Genomic DNA, 12,802 nt, shown 5'->3' with positions numbered 1-12,802 from the left:
TGAAGACTGGATCCAGAGGTTGTATTTACAAAAATGTACATATGACAAAAATAATGAACCATTTTTAAAAAGTACATTTACTTGGCCAATAGCAATATATAACCTCAAATCAAGGACTAAGGAAAAACAGTCTGCATGAAATATTTATAATCCTCCTCCTGAATAGAGTTTGTCAGTTGTAAACTCACTGAGGGGTGAAATATGCTTTGAAGACCATGTCTCAGGTGCACAATAGAAAATGGCAGTCTTGCCAAACAGTCTTGTCAATCTCGGTAATGGCCCTGGGGACTTGAAGTAACATCCACCTGGTAGACCGTGTCTGGTAACTGCTAGTGGTGAAGGAGGACAGGCTATAGAGGTAGTGGGGGAGTTTACCCAGAAGGGATTTGTATATGAACACTCAAATGTAGCTCTCTGCGCATTTAATGCAAGGTCCAGCCCACCATTTGATACAAGGTGCAATGGTGGATGAGCGACTTGGCATTTGTAACAAAGCACACGGATGCATGATAGAGTCCAGACTTTGTTGCACAAAGGAGGCTTAATAATGTGTGTACATTAAGTCACCACAATCAATGAAAGAAAATTGGCTTGAACAAGCCTTATAGCGAATTACAATCAATATATATATATATATATTTCAGTTTAAGCTTCTTCATAAGATTATCAATCTGAACTTTGTAATACAGTTTCTTGTCCAACCATATACCTAGGTATTTGTAAGATGACACCTTTTTTAATGGAGCTAAAATGGAGCCTGGGGGTACACCTCTAAAAATCTCAAGGAGGCTAGACTTGTAATTCTCAGCATAGATGTATTGTGTTCTGTCTATGAGATACTTTCTAACCAATTGACAGCCACTGAGACCGATGTTATTGAGTCTGGCTAGCAACAGTTTGCTGCCAACTGAAGCCAGACTGAACCCCACACAGGTTGTTTTCAAGCAGGAATTTATTTAGCTGAGAGTTCACTAGGGATTCAAAGACTTTGACCATGATAGGGAGCTTGGAAATAGGGCAATAGTTTTTCACATCTGGTTCTCCACCCTTTAGTAGGGGGTGAACATATGTTGATTTCCACATTTTGGGTGTTAAAGAGTTAATTCATCATTTTTAAATAGATTTTTTAAATTTATGCATAATCATTAACAGTTCAATCATGTATAGTGCTTGCAAACACACACAACTCAGAAACAATGTAAATCTGTCCCTTGGTCTCACCAGGGACAGATTCCACCAGTGTCTGGTTTCTACTCATCTTTAGTTTCATCGTGGAGTCTGTTTGCCCTGAACATTACCACAGCAATGATGTTGCACAGGACGAAAAGTACTGCATTACCAATGTTTGGCATGTAGAATAATGTTTCGCCCCCATCTGTAAAATAATTAAAACATTTCCTCTGTACATTTCTGCAAGACAATGCCTTTTTTTTTAGGGGAATTGAAAAGGGAAGACTTCCTATTTCTAGAGGCATTTAAAGGTTTGCAGTGGCAGTGATGAGATTGACCACTCAAGGTATTTAATGAATGTGGATCATTGAAAGTGGTAGTATAGACATCTTCCATGTGACTAGGACACCAACTATCACCACCACCAACCTGCCCAGAGGAATCAGTAGGACTTTTAGATCTATGGAACTGATAGTGAAAGACTATGTTTACTGTGAATTTACAGTCCATAAAAGATCACAGATAAATACATATTTTTTATTATATTTTTGTGCTGCTATGACAAAATGGACTAAATGGAGATATTCACACCTTTTATGTGAAAAGTGTCCATCCAATAATAGAATGCTGCGACTTCTACAACCACAGAGATATGAGGAAGTGGTCATTGTACCTGTCTCCGTGATGGTAAATGTTTCTATAACAGAGTCTGAGGAAGTGTCTTAGCCTGTACTCTGTGTGAAAAGGTGTAAGGAGGGTGTTTTTGTGCCCTAAACTCTAGAGTGAAAAACATTGATCTTCATCTTCAGTCCACTATTAGTCAACGTTAAGACTTTTCTTCTGGTGACATCAGTGGTCTGTTGTAATGTCCTCTCCACACAGGAGACACTGCCACCAAGTCAAGACCGAGACTGGAGCGTGACGAGGAGTCAGAGACCGGGGCAAGACTGAGACCAGTAAAATGCAAGTCCAATTGAAGACCACGATTGTTATACTGTCAAATCGCCCTCGTAATAAGAGTTAAAATGTCCAGTATTTCTGTGTTCATATTTCAGAAGAACATGTGGATTCTTTAGACATTCAAAATTGTGGAAAAATGCATGTTGAGGACTGTGGCAGACCAGGGGTTGGGTCAAAACGTTTACACAGATCAGACACGGACAGAGTAGGATTAGCTGAGTTTCAAAGGTGTTATTAAAATAATAGTTCAGCACCAATTAGTCCAGTCCGGAGAGCCCGTCGAGACCTGGCACGTGGAGCAGATGGAGCCATCGTCTCGTGATGTATACTCCGTCTGTCACCAGGCCTCGACGAGTCTCCCCCTGGTATCTGACCTGCTGTACCCCACAGGACAAATAGAGCTACTCTACAAATTATTTTAAAAATGTAAGCCTATGTGTAATCATAGAATTACATACACAATCCCTATTATTTTCATATATGATCTCTGTGGCTCTTTTAGCTTAGAACTAGTAAAGATTTCTCACATCACTTTTAACATGCATTACCTTTTAATGTGGCAGAAATACAAACCACAGAGGTGGGAGGAAGTGGTAACTGTCTATGTCTCTGTGATGGTGAATGTCTCTATGAAAACACTGCCTTGGCCTATACTCTGTGTGAAAATGTTTAAGGAGGGTGTTTTTGTGCTGTAAACCTTAGTGTGAAAAACAGAAAATGTTATCTTTCTTCATATTGCCATCCATTTGGAAGAGTAAGTATGAAATACAGATGAATGAGTGATGATTAACTCATGGTGACCTTCTCCTTGCTCCCCTCAGGTCCTTGGACTGTGTTGTCAGTCTGAACAGGCTCAGCAGTTGGAGAGAAAGAGGATTGTTCAGTGGTTTGAGCTTGGGTTGCTGTGAGGTAAAAACAACAATGTCATTATGACTGGTGTACCAGAGAGACACAGGGTAGACTGAACTGCAACAATACATTGTGGATGTATTTGTCCAGTTGAATCTTTTGTCCAGTTTATTGTCCAGTTTATTTCATTTACACCAACTTGGAAATGTTGACTTAGTATTCCCAAAAGCTTTGAATCATGTTGCAATTAGATGATCAGCCAGCAAGACTGGATAAACCAGGTTAATACTTAATTCTACAGTATCTGATTGTTCTCTACTCACTGGTCATAGTGGTGGTTTGTTGTCTGACAGTGATGTGAACAGGCATCATAAGGGCTCCCACTCCACACCTGTACCAGCCAGTGTTCTCCATCTTCAGTCCACTCATAGTCACCGTTAAGACGTTTCTTCTGGGGGCATCAGTGGTCTGCTGTAGGGTCACTGATGTTCCATCAAGAGCCCCTGAATTCCTCTCCACACAGGACCCACTGCCACCAATCCTGCACCACCCCTTCCTATTTCCAGTGTTACTATAGTAACAATTTACAATGACACTCCCTCTTTCAACTCCTGTCACCTCCTGTTGGTCCACATAGAGTTCTGGAGTACCTGAACACAGAGCGGCAGGGTAGCCTTGTGGTTAGAGCGTTGGACTAGTAATCGAAATCCCCAAGCTGACAAGGTATAAGTCTGTTGTTCTGCCCCTGAACTAGGCAGTTAACCCACTGTTTTGAGACTGTCATTGAAAATAAGAATTTGTTCTTAAATGACTTGCCTAGTAAAATAAAAATTAGGTATTGAGTGATGAAGTATTTTTTTGTAACAAATATCATAATGTATAGAGAACAGAAAGTAGACATATACCAACTTTACCAACTTTCCTCATGTCAACTTGAACAATAGTAGTGAAAGCAGTAAATGAAACCAGAACACCAGTCATGTAATCATTTGGATGAGTTGCAGCGATCTTACCAGGAGTGACAGATAGGTGGAACCTTTCTATCCAGACATTTTGTCCACCATTGATCTCGACAACACACCAGTAACGTACTGATTCCTCTGGCTCCAGATCAGTCATGGTCACAGTGATTGTTTGCTGGTTGATGTCATCAGAGATTGAGGACTTATCTATGCTCTTGGGAGGGTCAGCAGGTACAACAGGGGAGCAACTATACAAATGATCTCCTTTACACAGGTATTTCACATGGGTTTTGTATTTCTGAACATAGTGACATGGGATGGTGGTGGAGCCTCCTGTCTGTACAGACACACGATAAGCAACTGTAGACAGAACAGAAAACACATTAGATTGGAATCCAACTGAATTCTCACAGCAGAAAAATCACATTCCATCTGGACTCTAACACACATAATACAGGAAGTGTTACTGGTAAGACAAGCTACTGTTCCTGTCTTCAGAGTTTCAGCATGTGTCCAGTCTCAGTCCCTGACCTCAACTTCAGCACTTCATAGAAACATGTTACCCTTACCTGAAAGTCTGGAGAAGATGAGGAGGAGGGAGAGGGAGAGATGAGAATCAATTTCTGGGTATATGTCTCTGTATGTTATATGGTACCAATGCACAATGTGTGTGTCAAGGACCAAGGCCCCAAATCGAATGACTGAACTTCCTAATATCTATAAGGCTCACACAAGATAGTATGAATTTCTGTGGAGCAGGTGGTCTTTATTTGGCCTGTATTTTAGTGTCAACAGTTCCAAACAGTGTATTTGTAAAACAAACAGAACCAATGATCATAATAGTGCCAAATGATGGGACAAATCCTTTCCCTTCTTGTAGTTTCTCCTAAGGAGCTGGTTCATAGTAGCTTCCATTCATCTCCACAGTCATTCGTTGCGTGAAGCAAAGCGACGATCACGGATTCCTCCACCAACGTTGTTTCATCCTGAAGTATGTTTTGTCTGCTGTAAAACATTTATCTGTCCTCTGCTTGACATTCTGTTGACGTGCCTGGAAGAATGATGGACACCCTAAGCAACACAGTATACTGAGAAAATCTTTTAGCAAAGTTAAAACAGCAAGAGGGAGGAACTTTCATACTAATTAATAGGCTCCTCCTCTTCGTTGGGCTAAGATTTGACTACATTTCCCATAATGTAACAGTGTTGATGCGCAGACCCCATCTATAGTAAATTGTGGCCACATTCAGTGAGGTAAGCTGTTTCTGGACACTGTTTAAGGAGGGTCATGTTCACTATGCATCAAATTATATTTTGGGGGGCTTGTCCAATTAGGAAATATTTTTTGTTTGTTTACAGTTTGTCTACGGTGTGTCTTACTGAACACGACCCAGGATGATTCATTTTGTAGTACTCCAGCACATTAGTACAGTCAAAGAGACCTTTGCCAAGACATTCAATAGTAGCATGGTCTAAATTACTGTATTTGGACCATTCTCTCTCGGGTCTCTCTCTCTGTGTGTCTGTTTCACTGAAGCAGTAACTTACATGACGTGTCTTCACTGTCAACTGATACGGGTGGCTCACGAGGCAACATGACAATCTGCTGTATTGGCCTCAAGCAGTTCTAATGCCACGTGACATGGACAGAGAGGACAAGACAGAGAACAGTTTACTCCATTACCAACATCTTCAACCAGATACACTGAAAACAACATTACAAACCATGTGCATTTGTGAGAATGTGAGAAATATAAATTGTGACACTATACTTCAGAGAATTTAATTTCAAAGTTTTCCAGTGTTCTCCCATAAGTAGGCTCCTATATTATATTTTCCTAATTATGATCTAAAAGAGAGCAGAGAGGACAGAGTGGTTGCCCATCTCCTCAAAGTGTATGACTAGGTCCTTGAAGGCATCCTCACGGTATAGGTTGCTTGCCCAGTGTCAGACGGCATCCAAGAATGTGTGTAGGTCTTCCACCTACAGTGTGAAATATAGAGGGACTTGTGTGAACCCTGAACCCTGAACCGTTAGGCTACCTCATGTCCTTGTGAAATGCATTGAGTCCTTCGGATTTAAAGCCTGCTACGAAACATAAATTGAAAATGTGTCACATTTATAATCTTGCATTCATGATATTGAGTTTCATGTGCTGTTGCTTTTAAAATCCTATAGATGGTAGTACAGTTTAATACAGAGCCTTACAGAATAGACAGCTCTGACTTTTCACATCCTGTGTTGCGGCATTTTCTCTGTGCTGGACCATAGCTCATCTTATTCTTCCATCTGGTTAAGAAGCTGCTCTCAAACCTTCAGCTCTGGATAGACAACACACTTTCTCTCTCAAATAAGAGAGTCAAAATAAAAAATGTTCACACCTGAAGTGTCAGGTTGGGAAAAGTGAAAACTAGAATGGGTGCTCCAGCACACAGTGCAGAGAGAACATTAATAAACATGTAACGTTCCGGTCAAAGAGACCTTTCATTAGCAGCCTAAATATTCTGTTTGGCAAAGAGGCCTACAGGAGACACAACCAAACCTCATACTGCTAAAAGACGGACATAAGTTCTGCACTTGTGGACATATATTATGTCAACTTTAAGTAAAAAAAAAAAAAGATGTGTGCCTCACTCCTCACGATACATGTTCATAACTGTTGAAATGACTGTCCATGCACACCTGGGTGTAAATTAGTCATTGATGAGAATTATTCCATATTGCACGAATGAATAGTCTATGGCTACATGTGTAGTCTGTAAAGGCACAATCAAATGACAACTGTCCTAGTCCGTTGTCCTAGTAACATAATGGATACAGGTGATGATGAAGGTGGAAAGGCTTAAAATGTTTCATCAGATACATTGTGTTATATTACTCTATTCCTTTAAAAGCAGCAGGCTTAGGAGAGCTAAATCCCTCGCTCACAGTTTGAGAGCCGCGCGGTCTCGTCCATGACACTAGCCGTGGCTGCACGCTCTCAGCAGCCAAACAAACTCCATGCTGTGCATTAATAGTCTCGAAAACCCAACCTGACTGGTCACTGCTGCACGCTCTCAGCAGCCAAACAAACTCCATGCTGTGCATTAATAGTCTCGAAAACCCAACCTGACTGGTCACTGCTGCACGCTCCAGCAGCCAAACAAACTCCATGCTGTGCTAGAAAACCCAACCTGACTGGTCACTGCTGCACGCTCTCAGCAACCAAACAAACTCCATGCTGTGCATTAGTAGTCTCGAAAACCCAACCTGACTGGTCACTGCTGCACGCTCTCAGCAGCCAAACAAACTCCATGCTGTGCATTAGTAGTCTCGAAAACCCAACCTGACTGGTCACTGCTGCACGCTCTCAGCAGCCAAACAAACTCCATGCTGTGCATTAGTATTCTCAAACCCAACCTGACTCGTCACTGTTGCCTAGAGTCAGGTTTTCGATACTAGTGGATTAGCCGCACCAAATCATTAGTTATTTGTTTCAGATTGTTGTATTTACGCTGAGGTTGGATTCAGTGTGGCACACCTTGATCATCCAATCCCAAAATAACTGCATAAAGCATATCAGTCTTTATGCAGTTATCTTGGCCAGGTCGCAGTTGCAAATGAGAACTTGTTCTCAACTAGCCTACCTGGTTAAATAAAGGTGAAATAAAAAATATTAATAAATAAATGAGGTGTTATTAGGCTACTGACTCTTTGACATTTGTTTACTAAATGTAGTACATGTGTAATAAGGTAAAAGTGTGTGTGTGTGTGTGTGTTTGTGTCAAATGATGGGGCTTGACCTCGCTTAGTTATCAACATTCAAAAGGTCTTTGTTATTATTATTATATATTTCAGTGCAGACAGTGAGCCTTCAGCTGACATATTTTCAATACCAGGATTGTTTTGAGGGGGTTTACATGCAGTATGAATATCTAGGATATAGGTCATCACTGTAAAATAGTATTATTTGTTAATACAAGTAATACCCATTTCCAAATTATGCCCATTATCAATATTGATTGGAAAAGAAATGCACTGCAAATTAAGGTTTGTCATATACAAAAGGCTAAACACTTGCTACTGTTTAACAAATGGGAGCACCCATTTATCTGACTGTCATTTGTCATTTTATGAATGGAAACTTTGTAACCGCTGATTGTACACGTTTTCACAATACTGCCGCGTGTAGGTTTAACTTTATTTGATGGACAGAAAATTGTCCAATAGTGGCACTCCCTTGAACAGGAAGTAAAATGACAGTCAACCAATAGGTATCACCTACATTTGTGTTCCTTTTTCCTCTGTTTTGTCACGCCTGGTTGTCCTCTCATAGGTGAGATATTTCATAAACTCTACTCTTTTACACAAATAACTCAAATACTGCCAGGCTTTTGACGTGCATACATTTTTATACTGGATAAAAACATTTCATAGAGAAACATAAACATAGATACAGCGGTAGGTTTATTTACTACCTCAAGGCACAGGTCTACGCTAAAAAATACACTTTGCAGCCAAACTGGAGAGCGACATCCTACGCAATCGGCGCTACTGTTTTTAAAAATTAGTTGATTTCTGACTGATTTACCCAGTGCTTTAGATTTATATGTGGAGACATTTGAGAGGAAATATGGCTGTCTTAATACTCTGGTCACCCTTCACAATGCAAAGAGAGGTCATTATAGCAATCGAAATGCTTTTGAAATACAAGAATGTCTGTAGCCGTAATATTTTTGACATACAGTTTATATGATAGTATAAATACCTCACATGTGACTAGTAATAAGACTAAGCAATTAGCCAATTAAAATGTTTATCTGACTCCATAAAGATGATTTAGCAATATGGAAGAACAATATATTTGAGTTACACTAATAAGCAATCAATAAATGTCTGAGAATGGAATCCTAAATACAAGTGTATTTAATTACTTTGGAAAATAAAGGGATTACATACAAGGCATCAAGCTTAAATTATAAACATTAACAAGCATTATAAGGCATTCAATGCTGGACCATAGCTAATTTTCTTCCATCTGGTTAAGAAGCAGCTCACCAACCTTCAGCTCTGGACAGACAACACACTTTCACTCAGAAATAAGTGAGTAGAAAAATAAATAAAAAATACGCACAGGTCACAGGTTGGGAAAAGTGAAAACAAGAATGGGTGCTCCAGCACACAGTGCAGAGAGAACATTAATAAACATGTAACGTTCCGGTCAAAGAGACCTTTCATTAGCAGCCTAAGACATTCATTAGCAGCCTAAGACATTCATTAGCAGCCTAAATATTAGCAGCCTAATCAAGTATTTCATCACTTGTCGAATTAATGTTAAGACCATTATTTTTCTTGATCTGCATTTGAGCTAACTCAAGAATACGAGATTCCCTCAACTTAAAGGTCTGTAGATGGCACCTTATTCATTACAGAGGATGTGTATTCATTATATATCATGGAATCTAATGGAATAAATCATCTAAACTTCCTACGGACCCACGGATGCAAATATGAAGGATACGACCTGAACCGGACATTCAGATTAATCAAGAATACTCCTAAGTATCCAATCGCCGTTTACCGAACTTCCAAAGTTATCAAAATAATCCACAATTTCCTAATGATATATCACGTTGGGGTCACTGTCACGTAGTGGGCATTGTACTTGTGTACCTGGACCATTTGTCATGCAACTCCAGGTAACAGAGAGCATATAAAGTAGTGCCAAGCCTACATGTCTGATGCAGTAATTGTCTACTTTGCAGACAGACAATGCATTTGGTCTTGCCGAGGACTCTCCACAGGACAAAGAGTTCTGCTCATCTGCTTAGAAGACTCTTCTCCCAAAAGTACTTACCTACTTTAACGCTTTTTACCAAGGTAATGTGAATTGTTGAGTAATTTAAATTAATCAGATAATATTCATATTTTAATTAATAATGTTCATATTAGTGGTTTTGCTTGACACATTTTTTGTGTGCTTTTTATAGGCAAAGTGATGAATGCATTAGTTAGCACTACTGATATGTGTATTTAACCATTTTCCAGGATCCATGCCCATTGTGTGATGAAGCAAAAGACGTCCTTGAACCATACAAACACAGGGTGAGGTTATGTTTCTCAGAAATGCACCTTAAATGTTTGCTGAACAATTGGATAAGTGTCTGCTAAATGGCACCTTGACTTTTTCCACATTTTATTACATTACAGCCTGTTTCAAAAATTGATTAAATTGTTTTTTCCCCCCTCATCAATCTATACACAATACCCCATAATGACAAAGTACATATCCATAAGTATTCAGATCCTTTGCTATGAGACTCGAAATTGAGCTCAGGTGCATCCTGTTTCCATTGATCATCCTTGAGATGTTTCTACAACTTGGTTGGAGTCCACCTGTGGTAAATTAAATTGATTGGACATGATTTCGAAAGGCATACACCTGTCTATATAAGGTCCCATAGTTGACAGTGCATGTCAATGCAAAAACCAAGCCATGAGGTCGAGGGAATTGTCCTTAGAGTCGAGACAGGATTGTGTCGAGGCACAGATCTGGGGAAGGGTACCAAAACATTTCTGCAGCATTGAAGGTCCCCAAGAACACAGTGCCGACATCATTCTTAAATGGAAGAAGTTTGGAACCACCAAGACTCTTCCTAGAGCTGGCCGCCCTGCCCAACCAATCAATCGGGGGAGAAGGGCCTTGGTCATGGAGGTGACCAAGAACCCAGTGGTCACTTTGACAGAGCTCAAGAGTTCCTCTGTGGAGATGTGAGAACCTTACAGAAGGACAACCATCTCTGCAGCACTCCACCATTCAGGCCTTTATGGTAGAGTGGCCAGACGGAAGCCACTCCTCAGTAAAAGGCACATGACAGCCTGCTTGGAGTTTGCCAAAGGTCATCTGAAGGACTCTCAGACCATAAGAAACAAGATTCTCTGGTCTGATGAAACCAAGATTGAACTCTTTGGCCTAAATGCCAAGCGGAACGTCTTTAGGAAACCTGGCACCATCCCTATGGTGAGGGATGTTTTTCAGCAGCAGGGACTGGGACATTAGTCAGGATCGAGGGAAAGATAAACGGATCAAAGTACAGAGAGATCCTTGATGAAAACCTGCTCCAGAGCGCTGAGGAAGGTTCACCTTCCAACAGGGCAATGACCCTAAGCACACAGCCAAGACAATGCAGGAATGGCTTTGGGACAAGTCTCTGGATGTCCTTGAGTGGCCCAGCCAGAGCCCGGACTTGAACCCGATCGAACCTCTCTGGAGAGACCTGAAAATAGCTGTGCAGCGATGCTCCCCATCCAACCTGACAGAGCTCGAGAGGATCTGCAGAGAAGAATGGGAGAAACTCCCCAAATACAGGTGTGCCAAGTTTGTAGCGTCATACCCAAGAAGACTCTGTGCTATAATTGCTGCCAAAGGTATATCAACAAAGTACTGAGAATAAGGTCTGAATACCTATTTAAATGTGATATTTTGGGGGGGAAAAAAACAAACATTTTCAAACATTTCAAAATACCTTTTTTTGCTTTGTCATTATGGGGTATTGTGTGTAGATTGAAGAGGAAAGAAAACAATTTAATCAATTTTAGAGTAAGGCTGTAACGTACCAAAATGTGTAAAAAGTAAAGTGGTCTGAATACTTTCCGTATGCACTGAGTGTACAAAACATTAAGAACACCTGCTCTTTCCATGACATAGACTGACCAGGTGATTCCAGGTGAAAGCAATGATCCCTTATTGATGTCACTTGTTAAATCCACTTAAATCAGTGTACATGAAAGGCAGTAGACAGGTTAAAGAAGGATTTGTACGCTTTGAGACATGGATTGTGTATGTGTGCCATTCAGAGGGTGAATGGGCAAGACAAAAGATTGAAGTTCCTTTGAACGGTGTATGGTAGTATGTACCATGTGCACTGGTTTGTGTCAAGAACGGCAACACAGCTGGGCATTTTACTACGCTCAACAGTTTCCTGTGTATATCGAGAATGGTCCACCACCCAAAGGACATCCAGCCAACTTGACGCAACTGTGGGAAGCATAGTAGTTACCATGTGCCAGCTTCTCTGTGGAACGCTGGACACATTGGAGAGTCCAGGCCCCGACGAATTGAGGCTGTTCTGAGGGCAAAAAGGGTGCGGTGCAACTCCATATTCGGAAGATGTGTCTAATGTTTGGTATACTCAGTGTATTATCAAAAGGTCAATTTACTAATGAATGTCTTCTCTTATTTCTGTTATTTACAGTATATTTTTCTGCAGGTAGATATCACACTGCCGGAGAACAAAATTTGGTGGGACAGATACAAATACGACATCCCAGTCTTCCATCTGAATGGACAGTTTCTAATGATGCACAGAGTTAGCACTTCACTCCTGGAGAAACGGTTGGCTGAAGTGGATGAAGAACAACAATAAAATGACTTTGCAATAGTGTAGCCTACTTAAAGCTAGAATCCAGGTCACCCCACCTGTGTTTTGGTAAAGAGCTGAGGGATGGGCACTATAACCACACTCAAATTCATGGACAGAGATATGGATGCAAGGTCAGACCATGCATGATATTAAAATGATAGTTTGAACCATTTTTTTTTTTAGGGTATTCAGTGTTTGTTTGCATTTACATTGTTTACAATTATTGGGAGTAAAATAAGCTTCTATTTCGGGTTCTCATGGAGTGTGACAGTTGAACAAAGCTCATGAGGCATTTATAAGTTATATTCTTAAAAAATTAATGTATATATATATATATATATATATATATATATATCATTATTTTATAGGTCCAAAAATGAAAGTAGCAACTAAGCATTCCATCTTTAAATATACAGTTAAGGCCTACTGGCTCCCGAGTGGCCCAGCGTTATCCAGGT

The 12,802-nt window shown here is 40.4% G+C and overlaps 2 protein-coding genes across 2 annotated transcripts; one reads left to right on the top strand and one right to left on the bottom strand.

Annotated features, from left to right (window-relative positions):
- Positions 1–3,294: 3,294 nt before the first annotated feature.
- On the bottom strand, positions 3,295–9,603 carry LOC139409633 (polymeric immunoglobulin receptor-like). Its single transcript, XM_071155054.1, has 4 exons — positions 9,554–9,603; positions 4,511–4,518; positions 3,993–4,301; positions 3,295–3,629 (listed from the first exon to the last, which is right to left on the bottom strand). The coding sequence occupies exons 1-4, from the start codon at positions 9,601–9,603 to the stop codon at positions 3,295–3,297; spliced, it is 702 nt and encodes a 233-aa protein (XP_071011155.1).
- c5h5orf63 (chromosome 5 C5orf63 homolog) lies at positions 8,224–12,514 on the top strand. Its single transcript, XM_071155232.1, has 4 exons — positions 8,224–8,257; positions 9,687–9,801; positions 9,970–10,026; positions 12,177–12,514. The coding sequence occupies exons 2-4, from the start codon at positions 9,694–9,696 to the stop codon at positions 12,345–12,347; spliced, it is 336 nt and encodes a 111-aa protein (XP_071011333.1). The 5' UTR covers positions 8,224–8,257; positions 9,687–9,693; the 3' UTR covers positions 12,348–12,514.
- The last annotated feature ends 288 nt before the right edge of the window (positions 12,515–12,802 follow it).

This window comes from Oncorhynchus clarkii, chromosome 5 (genome assembly GCF_045791955.1).
Source record: "Oncorhynchus clarkii lewisi isolate Uvic-CL-2024 chromosome 5, UVic_Ocla_1.0, whole genome shotgun sequence".
In the NCBI taxonomy this organism is placed as follows: Eukaryota; Metazoa; Chordata; class Actinopteri; order Salmoniformes; family Salmonidae; genus Oncorhynchus; species Oncorhynchus clarkii.
The sequence above is the reverse complement of the archived record's forward strand: the minus strand, read 5'-3'. Positions and strand labels throughout refer to the sequence as shown.

Excerpts from the sequence above, each read along its gene's own strand:
- LOC139409633 (XM_071155054.1), bottom strand. The coding sequence starts at position 9,603 with ATGGTCCAGGTACACAAGTACAATGCCCACTACGTGACAGTGACCCCA. Across the intron at positions 3,630-3,992 it reads CCACCTATCTGTCACTCCTG|GTACTCCAGAACTCTATGTG; the intron begins GTAAGATCGCTG and ends CTCTGTGTTCAG.
- c5h5orf63 (XM_071155232.1), top strand. The coding sequence starts at position 9,694 with ATGCATTTGGTCTTGCCGAGGACTCTCCACAGGACAAAGAGTTCTGCT. Across the intron at positions 9,802-9,969 it reads CTTTAACGCTTTTTACCAAG|GATCCATGCCCATTGTGTGA; the intron begins GTAATGTGAATT and ends ACCATTTTCCAG. Across the intron at positions 10,027-12,176 it reads TTGAACCATACAAACACAGG|TATATTTTTCTGCAGGTAGA; the intron begins GTGAGGTTATGT and ends TGTTATTTACAG.